Source organism: Phaseolus vulgaris, chromosome 10 (assembly GCF_051622355.1).
Source record: "Phaseolus vulgaris cultivar YP4 chromosome 10, ASM5162235v1, whole genome shotgun sequence".
Lineage (NCBI taxonomy): Eukaryota > Viridiplantae > Streptophyta > Magnoliopsida > Fabales > Fabaceae > Phaseolus > Phaseolus vulgaris.
In genome coordinates, this window is record NC_143507.1 from 5,593,071 (window position 1) to 5,607,888 (window position 14,818).

Consider the following 14,818-nt stretch of genomic DNA (forward strand, 5'->3'; position numbering starts at 1 on the left):
ATACGAAACAAAAACGGTAACACATTTTATTATTTATCAAAATAAAGTATTTGCATCTTATATGATTTAGTGATTACACCTCACTTTGTTGTAATAACCTGTTAATCAAAATTACTAATTAGTGAACTTCACTTTACAAAATATTTATAATACAAGATATAAATATTATAATATAAAAATATATTAATAATTCATCATGTTGTAAATATTTTATTTTTATTTACATGCGTATCAATTATATATATTAGATATATAATTTCATAAAAAATCTACTCTTTTCAATCCGAAAAGTTTAATATTTAATATTTTTCTAGTTATTCATGTTTTACATCTTGTTTTTGTTTTTCACTTTCTTTTCAAATACATTTGTGGAAAAGGAAATTAGTATATTAAAGAAGTACTTATCATACTCATACTACTATCCCTTTTAGAACTTTGTGAACAATCCTTACATATACATATTAGATTGAAGTCATCATATTCTTTTATACACTTTCCTTATGCCTTCACAGAAATTTCTCATAAATAATACCAAATCAGAAATTTGAATAGAAAATGGGGAGATATGAGTCACTAACTAACTAACTAACTAACTAACTAACTAACTAACAGTGACCCTTAGAAAAGAAACAAACTAAGTACGTGTTTGGCATTGGTCAAATTAATTCCGAATGAGATGCTGCTGAAGGTGGAACAGTGAGTTTCTCACAAACACATTCACACTCTTTTTCTTCTTTTTGTTCTTTTTCCAACATCTCATATCCTCACTGTGATCGAACCCACAAACTCAACCCGGTAAGGTCCAAACCTCCATCGGACCCACCCGCCATGGCCTCCAACCGCCTTCTCACCCTCACCCTCACCCGCCGCCTCCGTCACCCCACCTCCGCCCGCCCCTTCTCAGCCGCCTCGACGATCTCCGCCCGCCCCGCCCCGCCCCCACCCGACGCAATGCTCTACGACCGCCTCGCCTCCGCCACCAGTGCCAAAATCCGCCGCCTCGACCATCCCGACCCCCGCTTCCTCAAGCACGGCAGCCCGGTGCCCTCCGACACCGACCACACGCGCTTCCTCGGCGCTCCCCAAACCCGCGTGACCACGCTCCCCAGCGGCCTTCGCGTGGCTACCGAGTCCTCCCTCGCCGCACGCACTGCCACCGTCGGCGTTTGGATCGACGCCGGGTCGCGGTTCGAGACCGAGGAAAGCAACGGCACCGCGCATTTCCTCGAACACATGATCTTCAAGGGCACCGCGAAGCGCACCGTGAAGGAGCTCGAGGAGGAGATCGAGAACATGGGAGGGCACCTCAATGCGTACACCTCACGCGAACAGACCACGTACTACGCTAAGGTGACGAACAAGGATGTTCCCAAGGCTCTTGATATTCTGGCTGATATCTTGCAGAATTCGAAGTTCGATGATAATAGGATCATCCGTGAGCGTGATGTGATTCTGAGGGAAATGGAGGAGGTAAATGGTTAATGTGATTTTTTTTCATCTTGTTTATTTTGTGTTGATTTTGAATGTTGGTTTTTTAAGCGATCGTGTGTGTGTGTTTGCTTTGAATTGTGGGAAATGGAGGGGATGATGCTTGTGTTTTATTTTGTTATTTATTTTTGTGTTAACATTGAATGTGTTGATTGTTTTGATGTGATTGAGGTTTCTTGTTTGCCTTGAATTGTGGGAAATGGAGGAGATGATGTTTTTTTCCTTATTTTTGTGTGTGTTGATTTTGAATGTGTTGTTGTTTTGGTGCAATTGGGTGTGGAGGTGTTTTTTTTTTTTGTTTTATTATGGGAAATGAAGGAGATGACTATTCCATGAGAATCCGAAGTGCACTTCTGTTAAATTGTTATGATTTTCGTTTGTCCTTTTCATTTTGTGGTAATATCGGAGTGATTATTTTGTTGTTGCAATTGGGTGTTTTTTCTTCCTGCTTTGCATTATTGGAAATAGAAGGGAAAATGGAGCAGATTTGAATTACACATTTTTTCCTTCCTATGGTTTCAATGTTTTTTTGTCGTTCCATTTTTTGTTAATCTTTTGAAGATATTGTTGCCATCGCTTTGTTTTTTTGCTTTGTGGGAAATGGAAAAGGTAATATCAATGGGGGGATTTGAATTGCAAGTTTATTTATATTTAGTGATTTCTATATACTTTTCTTTGTTTCTCTATTTGGTGTTAGTCATAAAGGTATTCTTTTCGGGAAAATTGGGTGTAGAGGTGTTTTCTGGCTTAAATGGGAAGTGAGAGAGTTGATGAACAGTAGTATTTAAAATTGAATTGAATTATTTATTTATTTATTAAGATTTCTTCATTAAAAGAAAGCATTGCATTTTGGTCTTTTGGATGATTTTTTTATAAAAAAAAAATCAGAAAGCATTGCATCGGTCATCGGTCATTTGGATCGATTGTTAACTTTTTTTTATTAGTTCGGTTTCTGAATAGCACGAGGTTTTATTTTGATTTAGAATTCGGTTGTAATTTTTTTTTATACGTCCTTACTTGCAAGATAATCACTTGATCCCATATTATCTACTTGTAGAACTATAATAGTCTCGCCATTTTGTTTTTGTGTCTATATGATGAGAACAATTAAGAAGATTTTTAATGTTAAGTGTGCATATATGTCTGCGCGTGTCAAGTGCATTGCTATGCAATATCACTTTTACTTATTTGAGTTTATTTAATTCCTTTCTGTCTTCCTGTTTCTTTCATGATTTGGTTTATGAAAGGCTAACACAGTAATATTCTCATAATGTGCAACTGCTTTTAGGTTGAGGGACAAATGGAAGAAGTAATCTTTGACCATTTACATGCAACTGCTTTCCAGTACAGTCCACTTGGTCGAACAATTCTTGGACCTGCTCAGAATATCAGGACAATCACTAAAGATCATCTGCAAAACTACATTCAGACACACTACACAGCTCCTAGAATGGTATGCAGAAATTATTGACCTTCTGATAATATTCTTACTACATTGTTATTCTGTGACATTTCATACAGTGTATCTTTCAATTCCTAAATAAGACAAAATGTCCTCATGACTGTGTGGTTTGGGTCTGATTTCTTAGGTGGTTGCCGCATCTGGAGCTGTCAAGCATGAAGAAATTGTAGAGCAAGTAAAAACGTTGTTTACCAAGTTGTCAACAGATCCCACCACAGCTTCTCAATTAGTTGCAAAAGAACCAGCCAACTTTACTGGTTCCGAGGCAAGATCATTAGAATAAACACGTTGAGTGCATAAAAAACTGTCTTGTTTTGTAGTGAAAATTAATAACTACTTTAATATGTTTTTAAAAACAGGTTAGAATTTTGGATGATGATATTCCCCTTGCACAATTTGCTGTAGCTTTTGAAGGTGCTGCATGGACAGATCCTGATTCCATTGCTCTGATGGTCATGCAAGCTATGTTGGGTTCTTGGAATAAATCCACAGGAGGTGGAAAGCACATGGGGTACGCCACTTGGGCACTTTTTTAACCCCCAAAATAAAAAAAACTAGCTGCTCTGCCTCCTCATGATCACATAACACAGTAAATTTTCCTTGTTACAGTTCTGAGTTGGCGCAACGAGTTGGCATTAATGAAGTTGCAGAAAGCATGATGGCCTTCAATACTAATTATAAGGATACAGGTCTCTTTGGTGTTTATGCTGTTGCTAAGGTGAGTCATTGTGTACATTCTTAGATTCACAATGCATTTGTTTATTGTGTTACATGTAGATTTGAATACAAGCACCATGTATCTCCACACACATACCAACTTTTAGCCCTCTTGGATGCTTCTAATCCTCTTTGATTTTTCAACATTTCTTTCCTAATTTTGTTTTGAATCATAAAATTCAAATATAATGAAAAGATACTTCAAATATAACATATAAATCATATATAATGTTCAATATAAAAATTTAAATAGCTAAATAGAGTAAAATAACTTAGGCAGATCAAAGCAAATCAGATTATAAAAGAAATGGCTCATGCCCACTCTCCTGGAAGCTATACTTTGATTTAGACAACTAATAATTTATAATTAGCTAGAAAAAACCCACTTGACTATACTGAAACATGAGGGCCTAATGCAATAAACCCAATAAAAGTTGGAAGTATGTATTTTGTATGGTGCAAAATCATCTTCCTGATCCTTCCACATGTGGTATTTAACACACATTAGATTCTTTTGGCATTGTGAATTCTATAATTTATTTGTGAACTCGAAAGAACTATATAAATCTATTAGAATATATATTGTTTTATCTATATAAACCTATTAGAATCTGGAGTGTTGTGGGTGGCTATGCTAATCTTAACTGTGTGTAATGTACATGAATTGCTTTATTTCAAGCAGTGCATGAACATTTTATTTTTTTAAAGAACATTATGCACAAGTTGCATACAAAATACATTGTCTTCCGCAACCTCTGGCTCTACAATAATCTTTACATTTTTATGTAATGAAGATGCATTTTTAATTTGTTCTTTAGAAGGATTGCTTGGATGACTTAAGCTATGCAATAATGCATGAGACAACCAAGTTGGCTTATAAGGTTTCAGAAGATGATGTCACTCGAGCTCGTAATCAGGTGTGTACCATTGCTCCTATTTTGCACAGTTTCTTTACCCTGCTAATTTAATGTGAAAATAGGAATTTTTCTTTTGCATGCAAGATATGTTAGATTAGTGGTGCTCCATTTATTTCTGTATTCTGTTCATTGGTAGCTACTTAAAATTGTGTTTTTCACAGTTGAAATCTTCACTCCTGCTCCACATAGATGGAACAAGTCCAGTAGCTGAAGATATTGGGCGCCAGGTACAATAAATCTTAACTCAAAACAACTTTCATGACCAAAGAAAAAATGTGTAAATAAAATTATTTAACACTACTACAATTAGAAAACTATTACCTGTTTGGCGCAAAGTTCACCCGTGACTTATTACTTTCTTTTCAAAAAGCAAGTCATAACTTGAAGCCAAGACTTGTAGATGACAGCTTAATAGAAAAGAGAGGCCTACTATTTTTCATGCCTATTCACTTTAGAGATCCCAGGCCCAAACACAAACTCAAACAATGTGATGTAATGTTGCTGAGTGTTGTGGGTGCGTGAGTTGTGAAAGAAAAAGATTCCCATTTTCAACTAGGAATATGATGATTAAATAAAAGATAATAATAGTACAACGAGATTCCGAAGCAGAAAACCTGATACTTTTTTATGTTTACATACTATTTAACAGTTTTGGCAAGAGATTGTGTATAGAACCTTCTTTTATTTAGGCTCATAACTTTTGTCTAAAATTTATAAGATGTCATTTCAATGGTCAATAAGCTTTTCATGCTGAAATTTCCTTGTTGTTTACCCTATGCAAATAATTGAATCTATACAATACAATGTTTTGTTGCTACCATTTGATAGTTCCTATTCTTATTACTTTTTATGTGGTCATCATTCCAGTTACTCACCTACAACAGAAGAATACCATTTGCAGAATTGTTTGCTAGAATTGATGCTGTGGATGCAAGCACAATAAAACGTGTTGCTAACCGATTTATTTATGACAAGGTTTTGTGTGAACCAATCTTATTAATCTTTCAATAACACAAACGCCAGTTCATTTTCTAGGCATTTTGTTCCGTCAGCTTCTCTCAGCACTCACATTACATTTGGCCTTGCAGGATATTGCAATTGCTGCTATGGGACCTATTCAACGTTTGCCTGATTACAACAAGTTCAGACGAAGAACCTACTGGAATCGATATTAGTTTTTATTAGTTTATGTTTCTTCAACATCCCAGGAGATGTGCCCAAGGAATCAAATTTACACCTTGTATGTCTCAAAATATTGTTACAACATTCATTATTTATTTGGTATAGGCATTTTTTAACAGAGAGAAATAAGTATGCTATTCTTTCTCTTTGTAATTGTGCTTGACTCCTACCACTTGTTGAAAGTTTTAATGACTAAAAGTTGTCATTGTTTCTCAAGAACAAGAGTCTGATTTCCTAACCCTCTTAACTCGTGAATAATTAGTGAGATTTACATAGGAGTTTAATCTTTTATTAAAAGTTGACATTTACCGCATCATTATTTCAAAGTTGAACAATCATATAAAAATTTGCATCAAAGAAAAAGGAAAAGGAAAAACAAACACAAAAATATGGGACTAAACCAACTCATGCTCACATACAACCAAACTCTCACAAATGAAAAATACAAAACAAAAATGTGAGTTGATACCTATTACGAAAAGAATCTTAGACTAATAAAAAAAAGGAAGAACACCTTAAACCAAGAAAGACCAATTTATTATCAATTCCAAATTTGGAAAGATGATCAAACATTGCCTTCACTAAACAAAAACATGTGAATTTGAAAGTGCATAGGTCTGCAACTTTTCATACATTTCATCCATCTTCTTCTAATAACCTTGAGAATAGACTAAGGACGAGGAAAATCTTCACAAACCATAACCATAGTAGAATTACATTCCAACTACAAACATTTATGACAATAAATTCTAACATTTTCTATAGCCATGATAATAACTATAAGTTTCACATAAAAATATTTGTTGATACCCAAATAAGAATAGAAACCTCTTGTGTTCCCCTTGACTCTCGTCGAAAATACCATCACAAGCAACATGTCCATGACATCCTCTAACAACACCATCTGTGTTGATCTTAACTCATCCAACCAGAGGCGTCCTCAAATGAACAGGTTAGGCCTAGTGTATTTTTGAGATCTTGATTGAATATAAAAAAACTTCAAATTACATAAGGATAGTTTTTGTTAAATGTTATACGGTAACTAACTTTATAAAAAAAGGAATTTTGTTGATATAATTGTTAATTTATAATTTGTATCATTATAAATTTTGTTAAATTTGAACAAACATAATCATGATTATTCAGATTAAATTTGAACAATACTAATAATGATTGTTTATATCAATTTTTTGTTAAAATGCCAAATTATGCACATTTTAATAAATTTTAAAAAAGTATACATTACATTGATTTTGATTTAATTTATATTAGTGAAATATCAGATAATTTTAATATAAAATTATGTGTATATAATTTGTAAAAAGAACTTTCAATCTAATTATGAGTTTAGAAAAAACATGATTTAATAGATTAAACGATGTAAATTAAAGTTATATAGTGTAATTTGATTATTTTCTTTTATATATATATATATATATTAAAACAATCACTAAAAGAAAATCATTAAATGGTTCCTAAATTAGTTTCTATTATTGTTAAATAGTTTCTAAATTCACATTTAATTAGCGACAAAAGTTTTTACTATCAAATTTAGAATCTAAATAATTAGTAGTTAAAACCTTGATAACTAATTAGATACCAAATTAGAAACTATTTAATAATAATAAAAACTAATATAGAAAAAAATAATTTACCCCTAAAAATATCTCTAGTTTAGTTAATATAACAACTATTTTTTTTTCTTTCTAAAACTGGTTTCTATTTGATGTAGTGAATGTTGTTTTTTTTTCTTATATTTCAAGAAAAAAAAAAGACCAGAAACACTTTAATCCTCCATAATGACCATTGAATGTCCATTAAAAAGAAGTTCTAGTTTAAGCATAAACATGCTTTCATTTTCTTGGAAATTTTTGAAAACTTTTTTTTCTTTGGCTTCTTTGGTAGCTTCATTTGGACACCAAGAGATGGCTCCATTTGAACACTAAGAGATGGCTCCATTTCTACTTCAAGTGATGATTGCTCACTCCCTTCTCCTGATGGCTGTGTGCTCACTTCAGGTGATGCCATTTCTGTTACAATTGACTCACTATATATCAGATACACACCTGCTTTCTTAACTGTCACTCCTTGCCCAAAAACTACAGAAATCTCTACATTGTCTCCAGGTTCTACATTTGATGTTATACCTACCCAATCTTCATCAGTAAAAGACATGGTTGCTGTTTGCTTGTACATCTGAATGGTGTTCTTAGTGTTATTAAAGATGAATACAATTGCTAGACTTTTTTCACTTGCCATGTTTTCAGGGGTTGTTGATGAATAAACAACACACAAAATCATCCCCTTCATTGGGCTATCACTCACATCAGGCACTTGGAAAGGTACTGAATATCCTTCCCCTGTATAGGCTAACCAATAAGGATATTTGTCCCCTGGAAGGTGAACATCACTGGAACCATGGGTTTTCAAGACCTGTATCATGAACTAAACCTTAGTCATTTATTTACTATTTATGTAATTATGCTATTCAATACAAGTGGATAATTTGTGCCATTATAGTTGCTGTTTAAGAACAAAAGTTTACAGCATGAAAAATAGATAAGGAAATGGATTGAAATGAATTCAGTCAAGGTGAGATTTCTATTTGATCTGTATGACACCCACTTGCGATAAAGTTTGATCATCTTAAATCATAAAGTTATTCAAGGTAATACACTAGTGTGTTGAGTTTTAAGATTTCATCACCAACCATTTCAAAATGCAATTCTTGAAAATCATAAATCCCATATGGAAAAACAATATAAGAGATTTTTGTTGGTACTAGATAAATATAAGAACTCACAACTAAAATAAAATTTCAAAAGAAAAACAAAATAGACAATAGAGAGTAAAATAATTTTACTGAAGGGAAAAAAAATTAAATATCCTTCTCTCAAACTTCAAGGAGGAAACAATAACATATTCTCTTGAAAATAGGAAGAACAAGTATAAGAAGAACTTAAAAGGAGAAACTATTTTTTTTCTCTTAATTTTTATGTCAAGCACTAAGCATGTAGAAAATAAAAAGAAGAGATTTTTTGTGTGTATTACTGAAAAAGAGATTTTTGATGTGTCTTACTAAAAGACCAATTTACTTCTTTTATAATAAGATAAGTAAGCACCAAAATAATTTTTTCTTGACGTAGAACTTCTCTTCTCACATTCTTCCACTTGAAGATTTTGATGAAATTAATAAAATCTTTACACCATGCTTTATATTTTGTCATTATGTTGCTTATTTTTTCGATAGGCCATAATAGGATTGAGCTCATATAAACTTGTTAATGCTAATTAACTGGCTTTGTCATAACATATGCTAGGTTTTTATTGGTGTGATTCTTTTGCATATCTACACTTGCTTCCTCTACTACTTCTTGAACAAAGTGATAACATATGCCTATGTGCTTTGTCTTAAAATGTAAGATAGGATTCCTTACAATGTGCAAGACACTTTGACTGTCACAATATACAAGTTTTTGTTGCTTGACTTCGAGTTCCTCCATTAACTTTTGAATCCAAATAGTTTCCTTGGATGCTTGAGTATTTGTCATGTACTTAGCTTTTGTAGTAGACAAAGCTACAATACTTTGTAACTTGGATAAAACCAACTTATTGCCCTTCATGTAAGTCTAAACATATAGACATAGTTGATTTTCTTTTATCAAGATCACCTACAAAATTTAAATCAACATAGCCTTTGACAACTAATTTTGATCCTTCGAAACATAGTAACACTTGAGGTTCCCTTGATGTATAAGGACCCTCCTAATAGCTTTCCAATGCTCTCTAGTACTATTTGTCATGAACCTACTAACCATTCTCATTGCTTGTGCAATGTTTGGTCTTATATAAATCACAACATACATAAGGTTTCTCACTGTTGAGGCATATGGTACTCTAGAAATTTTCATCCTCTCTACTTCATTGCTAGGACTCATACCTGAGGATTACTTTCAATTGATTGGTAACGGGATAACATTTTGCTTGAAATCTTGCATGTTGTAGGCCTGCAAGAATTTAATTAAGATTATTCTAAGTAAGCCAAATCTTTCTATCTTTTATCTCTCAGTAAATTTGCATCCCTAAAATCTTGTTTGTTGATCGCAAGTTCTTCATATCAAACTCCTTAACCAATTTTGTCTTCAATTCTTGGAGTTAAGCTTTGTTGGGGCCTACCACCAACATGTTATCTACATACAATAGTAAGATCATAAAATCATTCTCATCAAACTTAGTACAATGGTCTGAACTCAGTCTGTTATAACTGAGGCTAATAATAAAGGAATCAAATCTCTTATACCAATACTTAGGCGCATGCTTTAAAATGTACATAGATTTTGGTTAGATCATATATATTTCCTCTTCAAGTTCTCCCTGAAGAAAACAACTTTTACATCCAATTGCTCAAGATGTAAATCAAATGTAGCACACAAGGATAAAATAATTCTAATTATTGCCAATCTTTACTCAAATACTCCAGAACCAAGCTCTAATACTATTGGGTAGTAGAGTAACAACATAACAACTCACAACTACAATAAAAAAAAAAGATGAACAAAATAGACAATATACAATAATATAATATTACTAATGGAAATAAAATTACAATACCCTTCTCCCTACCTCCAATGAGAAAACAATAATACCTTTTCTTGGAATTAGGAAAAACAACAAGAAGCATAACCTTAAAGGGAAAACTATTTTTCTTCTCTTAACTTTTCTAATAAAAAATAAATTAGAGAGATTTTGATGTGTCTTACATAAAAAAACATTTTGCTCCTCTTATAATAAGAAAAGTCAGCATCAAAGTAAATTTTGCCTCATTTGAGATTTCTCTTCTCACAATTTTATTATTAGATTCACTTTGTAATAGAAGTGATAGAGTAGTTCTCCCTACCAAACTAAATGCCAAAATAGTGAAGCATAGACATAGATCCCTCATTATGTCAATTCCTATATTTGAGTAGTAGCAAATAAATAATATGAGAGGCTAGAGATTAGAGAGATAGAATGAACCTCTGTGATATTACTGCTAAGCATATCAATGACTTGGTTGTAACTTCCCATTCCAATCAAATGAGATACCACAGATTTTTCTGAAATTTGTGGTGCATTTGTTGTTTCCATTGCAAAATGTACTTTGCAGAAGTCATCCACCATCCTTCTTAATTCTTGACTTAGTTGAAGATCTGAGTTACATTGCACACAAATACTTCGAAGTTTTAAAAATTCACTAAGCTTTGATAGTAGGTTACCCAAATTGTCATCCTTTATATACACAGAGACTAAAGATGTTGACGTGCTTCCAAATGATTGAACAGAGGATACAAGACCTGTTGTTGGCGAAGTCCAAGACCATATGATAGAAGGAAATAAATCACTTGCTAATCCTTCAAATCCACAGAGAGATATAAATCCAATCCTTTTGAATCTTACTATAGAAAAGGGCACTTGTTTTAGACTAGTATTGTCTGCAACTAGAGTTGTTAATGATTCCATCTGCACTATGTCTTCTTCTAACTTGTCAATCTTTGAACAACCAGAAAGGATGAGTGCCCTTAAAGACTTCAATTTATAGATTATCACTGGGAGATTCTGAAGGCATGCACAGTCCTTCAAATTTAAATGAAGAAGATTACGCAGATCTCCAATGGAAGGGTGCACCTCAGACAAGTTTGGACAATCTTTGAGAATGAGTCTCTCAAGATTTGGTAGTTTTGAAAAGTCAGGGGTCTTTGATAAGAACTTGGAATGACTGAGATTGAGAAACTTTAGGTTTTCCAGCAACTGCAAGAGATATTTTTGAGAAGAGTATTAGCAAAGTAGATGGAGGAAGTAATTAGCATGGTGGCCATAGAAAGTTTTAACAAAGATATACCTGTTGCTGGGGCTCCTTCCATACTACCTTGAGATTGCTGTGTTTCATGTCAATAGCAACTACTTTTCCCTGATAGAAGTTGTGAGGTATGTATTTTGATGAAAATCCTCCCCAATACACCCATGCCAAGCGTTTGGAAAGATGGCCATAATCTCCAGCAAGTTGGACATGATCAAATTGCAAAAGCCTTAGGCTTTTCATGTTCTCAAATGCTTCGGCACTGAATTGAAGTCTGCTAGTTCTTTGCAATTTCAAAGCTAATCCCTGAATGGCTTCTGTTCCCTGTCATCAAATAAACACATGAAAATTTGAGCATTCAATAAACCAAACCCTTTGCTGTTCTCACAGCAGAAACGTAATAAGCAATGCACAAAAACTGTAGCCTAAGCATATAACTGCATATGACAGTAGTAAGACCCGTATTTGTTGAATCTCTAACAATTCTAAGAGAGTTATAATGATTTTTTTTAAATCTAAACTTATTATATAAGTCTGTGTTATGATTATAAAAATAAAGAACAAATTCTATCTTATCTTCTTCCAATAATGTGAACTTTGTTAATTTTCCTCTAAATGAATTTGAACTAAAGTGTTTTCAATTGATCTCCTATCATATAACTCATACGTGTTTTTTTTCTATGTTTTGGAGATTACACATGTCTAAGTTTCCATGTTGTGTGAGTATACGTGGCTTTCAACCAACAAGTTAAGAAAAACAATATGATTGGGAAGATTAAAACAGAATGTGTTATTATGGTCCTGATAAAGATCATACTGAAAGTTCAAAATAGTTAGAGAAAGTTCTTACGGTATGTTCTGTCAATACATCAAGTACGTGATTATGAAAACACAATCGACTGCGATGTTGTGGTAGCGCTGAACTTTGACGAACAATTTCTCTTCCCATGTCTCGTAGTAAATCATGAGTTCCGAGCTTGTTATTCTTTTCAACTTTGATGAGGCTCCTTTCTACCAGGACTGTTAATTCGATTTCAGCATAAAGTCCACAACCTTTGAGTATTTCTGTGACATAGGCTCTGTCCTTACCAATAAAGAAGCAGCATATGTCAAGGAATATGCCCTTCTGCTGATCATCTTCTAAACCATCATAGCTTATTCTTAATTTCTCTTGTATCTTATCATTTGGTATTTCTTTTAGTTTTGATAACACACTTTCCCACTCTTCTTTTCTTCTCTTGTACAAGTAAGATCCAAGAACTTCAAGAGCTAGTGGTAGCCCTCCACAGTATGTGACTACTTCTTGTGAGAGTTCAAACAAGTCTCTGCATGGATCGGCTCTCCTCAAAGCATGCCAACTAAAAAGCTCAAGGGACTCAAGTTCATTCATTTTCTCCACTCGATGCACACAATCAACACCAATCTCCCTCAGTAGACGTACGTTTCTGGTGGTGATGATTATGACACTTCCTTCACCAATTGCATCACGATTTCCACATAAATCATTTAACTGTTCTACGGAACTCACATCATCAAGAAGAACAAGTACTTTTTTTGTGCAAAGCATTTCCTTGATCTTGCCTTTTCCCCAATCAGTGCTATGCACCTTATTTTTTGTTTTAAGGATATCTGAAAGAAGCTGTTCTTGCAAATCAACTGGGCCACGACCTCCTCCCCAAGCTTCTCTGATATTTGCAAGATAACTTTTATACTTGAATTCATGACGAATTTCATTGCAAATGGATTTGGCTATGGTTGTTTTGCCAATCCCTCCCATTCCCCAAATCCCTAATATACAGCTTCCTATTTTTTTATTTCTAATCAAGTCAATACCCTTCTGCACTTGGGATTGTAGTCTAACTGGAAAGTTTGTGATAGGCAAGTACGTTCTATCTAGTCTCTTCAAAACTTCACCTACAATATTCTTCATAGCATCATTTTCATTTCTGCATGAAAAGATAACCCAAAATGACATGGACACAAATGGTTAAAGGAATATAGTAAATGACAAGGTTTAGCATGACATTTTAGTGGTATATAGTAAAAAAATCATTAAATGCAAATTAGTTTAAGAGATCAAAATTATTGATATTTAAAACCTTCACTACACTCATGCTCCAACATACTTGTATACCTTTCAATATAAGTAGCTTTTAAGTGAATGATATAAGTAGGTCATAAAATCCTCTTGTATGCTGTCTCTCTACTTCTACACAATCATTCTTCTCATGCAAACACTGACTCGGGAAAAATGCACTCAGATATTACTTCTTTCAGTGCTGGTGCTGAACAAATAATGGTAGTAATAATAAAACAGAATAGATTGCATACCTGTAATTTCTCAAATCCCAACCTGATAAATTTGCTGCTTCTGTGAGTGCTCTCCTCCATAGTTTGATCGTGTTCGGTTGGTCAGAAACGACTTCGAAAGAAATATGTTGGTTGTCACGTAAAACTGACGGCACAATATCATAAAATACTGTGAGAACCACTTGTCCTCTAAAAGCATGGCATTCCATGATTTTGAGGAGTTCATCAAGACACCATTCAGAGCGAATGTAGTTTTGGGAGAAAACAACGATGGTTATTTGAGACCCTTCTATTGCATGCAACAGTTCTGATTTCTGCTCTTCTCCCTTGTCAAGCTTCTCATCGTCCCGAAAAGCGTTCACTCCGGCGTCTGTGAGGGCAGAATAGAGATGGGAAACGAAATTCCTCCGAGTGTCTTTCCCCCGGAAACTGATGAACACATCGTATCTCCATTGGGGTTTTGATTTTGACTTTGATTTTGATTTTGATTTTGAGAAGGATGATGATGATGAAGAATAAGACGGCATTGACTGAGTTGGATGAAAAACGAGCGAGTCTGTAAGAGTGAAAAAGCATGTTGTTTCGTTTTGGTATATATTAACGAAACCACAACGATGTTATCGAAGGACATCACCACAAGTCCAACATGTTTTTCTTGGTTTTCGGTTTTTACGAGGAAGCAAAATAAGAACCGCATAGCACGATTCTATTTGGTATTGTTGTAAGCCAATAAGTTGAACTCTGTTATTTAGAACCTATTACATTTATAGGGATTCATTTTCTTAGTAACAGGGATCAATTTAAGTACTAAAAAACGAGTTACAAGATCCAAAGTTACAGTTGTTAGTTAAGTACTTTAAAATTTCCGTAACAGAATGTAATCTCATTAGACCTGGTTAAGGTGTT

At 33.9% G+C, this 14,818-nt stretch overlaps 2 protein-coding genes across 2 annotated transcripts; one reads left to right on the top strand and one right to left on the bottom strand.

The window, feature by feature from the left end:
* The first annotated feature begins 487 nt into the window (after positions 1-487).
* Positions 488-5,982, top strand: LOC137819302 (putative mitochondrial-processing peptidase subunit beta, mitochondrial). The gene is made up of 9 exons (XM_068623103.2): positions 488-1,470; positions 2,777-2,941; positions 3,078-3,215; positions 3,310-3,461; positions 3,560-3,668; positions 4,486-4,584; positions 4,746-4,811; positions 5,452-5,559; positions 5,673-5,982. The coding sequence occupies exons 1-9, from the start codon at positions 829-831 to the stop codon at positions 5,757-5,759; spliced, it is 1,566 nt and encodes a 521-aa protein (XP_068479204.1). The 5' UTR covers positions 488-828; the 3' UTR covers positions 5,760-5,982.
* A 1,614-nt stretch (positions 5,983-7,596) lies between these two features.
* LOC137819160 (disease resistance protein RUN1) lies at positions 7,597-14,439 on the bottom strand. Its single transcript, XM_068622928.2, has 5 exons — positions 13,934-14,439; positions 12,453-13,548; positions 11,645-11,926; positions 10,783-11,553; positions 7,597-8,199 (listed from the first exon to the last, which is right to left on the bottom strand). Exons 1-5 carry the CDS (start codon positions 14,437-14,439, stop codon positions 7,597-7,599), a joined length of 3,258 nt encoding a protein of 1,085 aa, XP_068479029.2.
* Between the last annotated feature and the right edge of the window lie 379 nt (positions 14,440-14,818).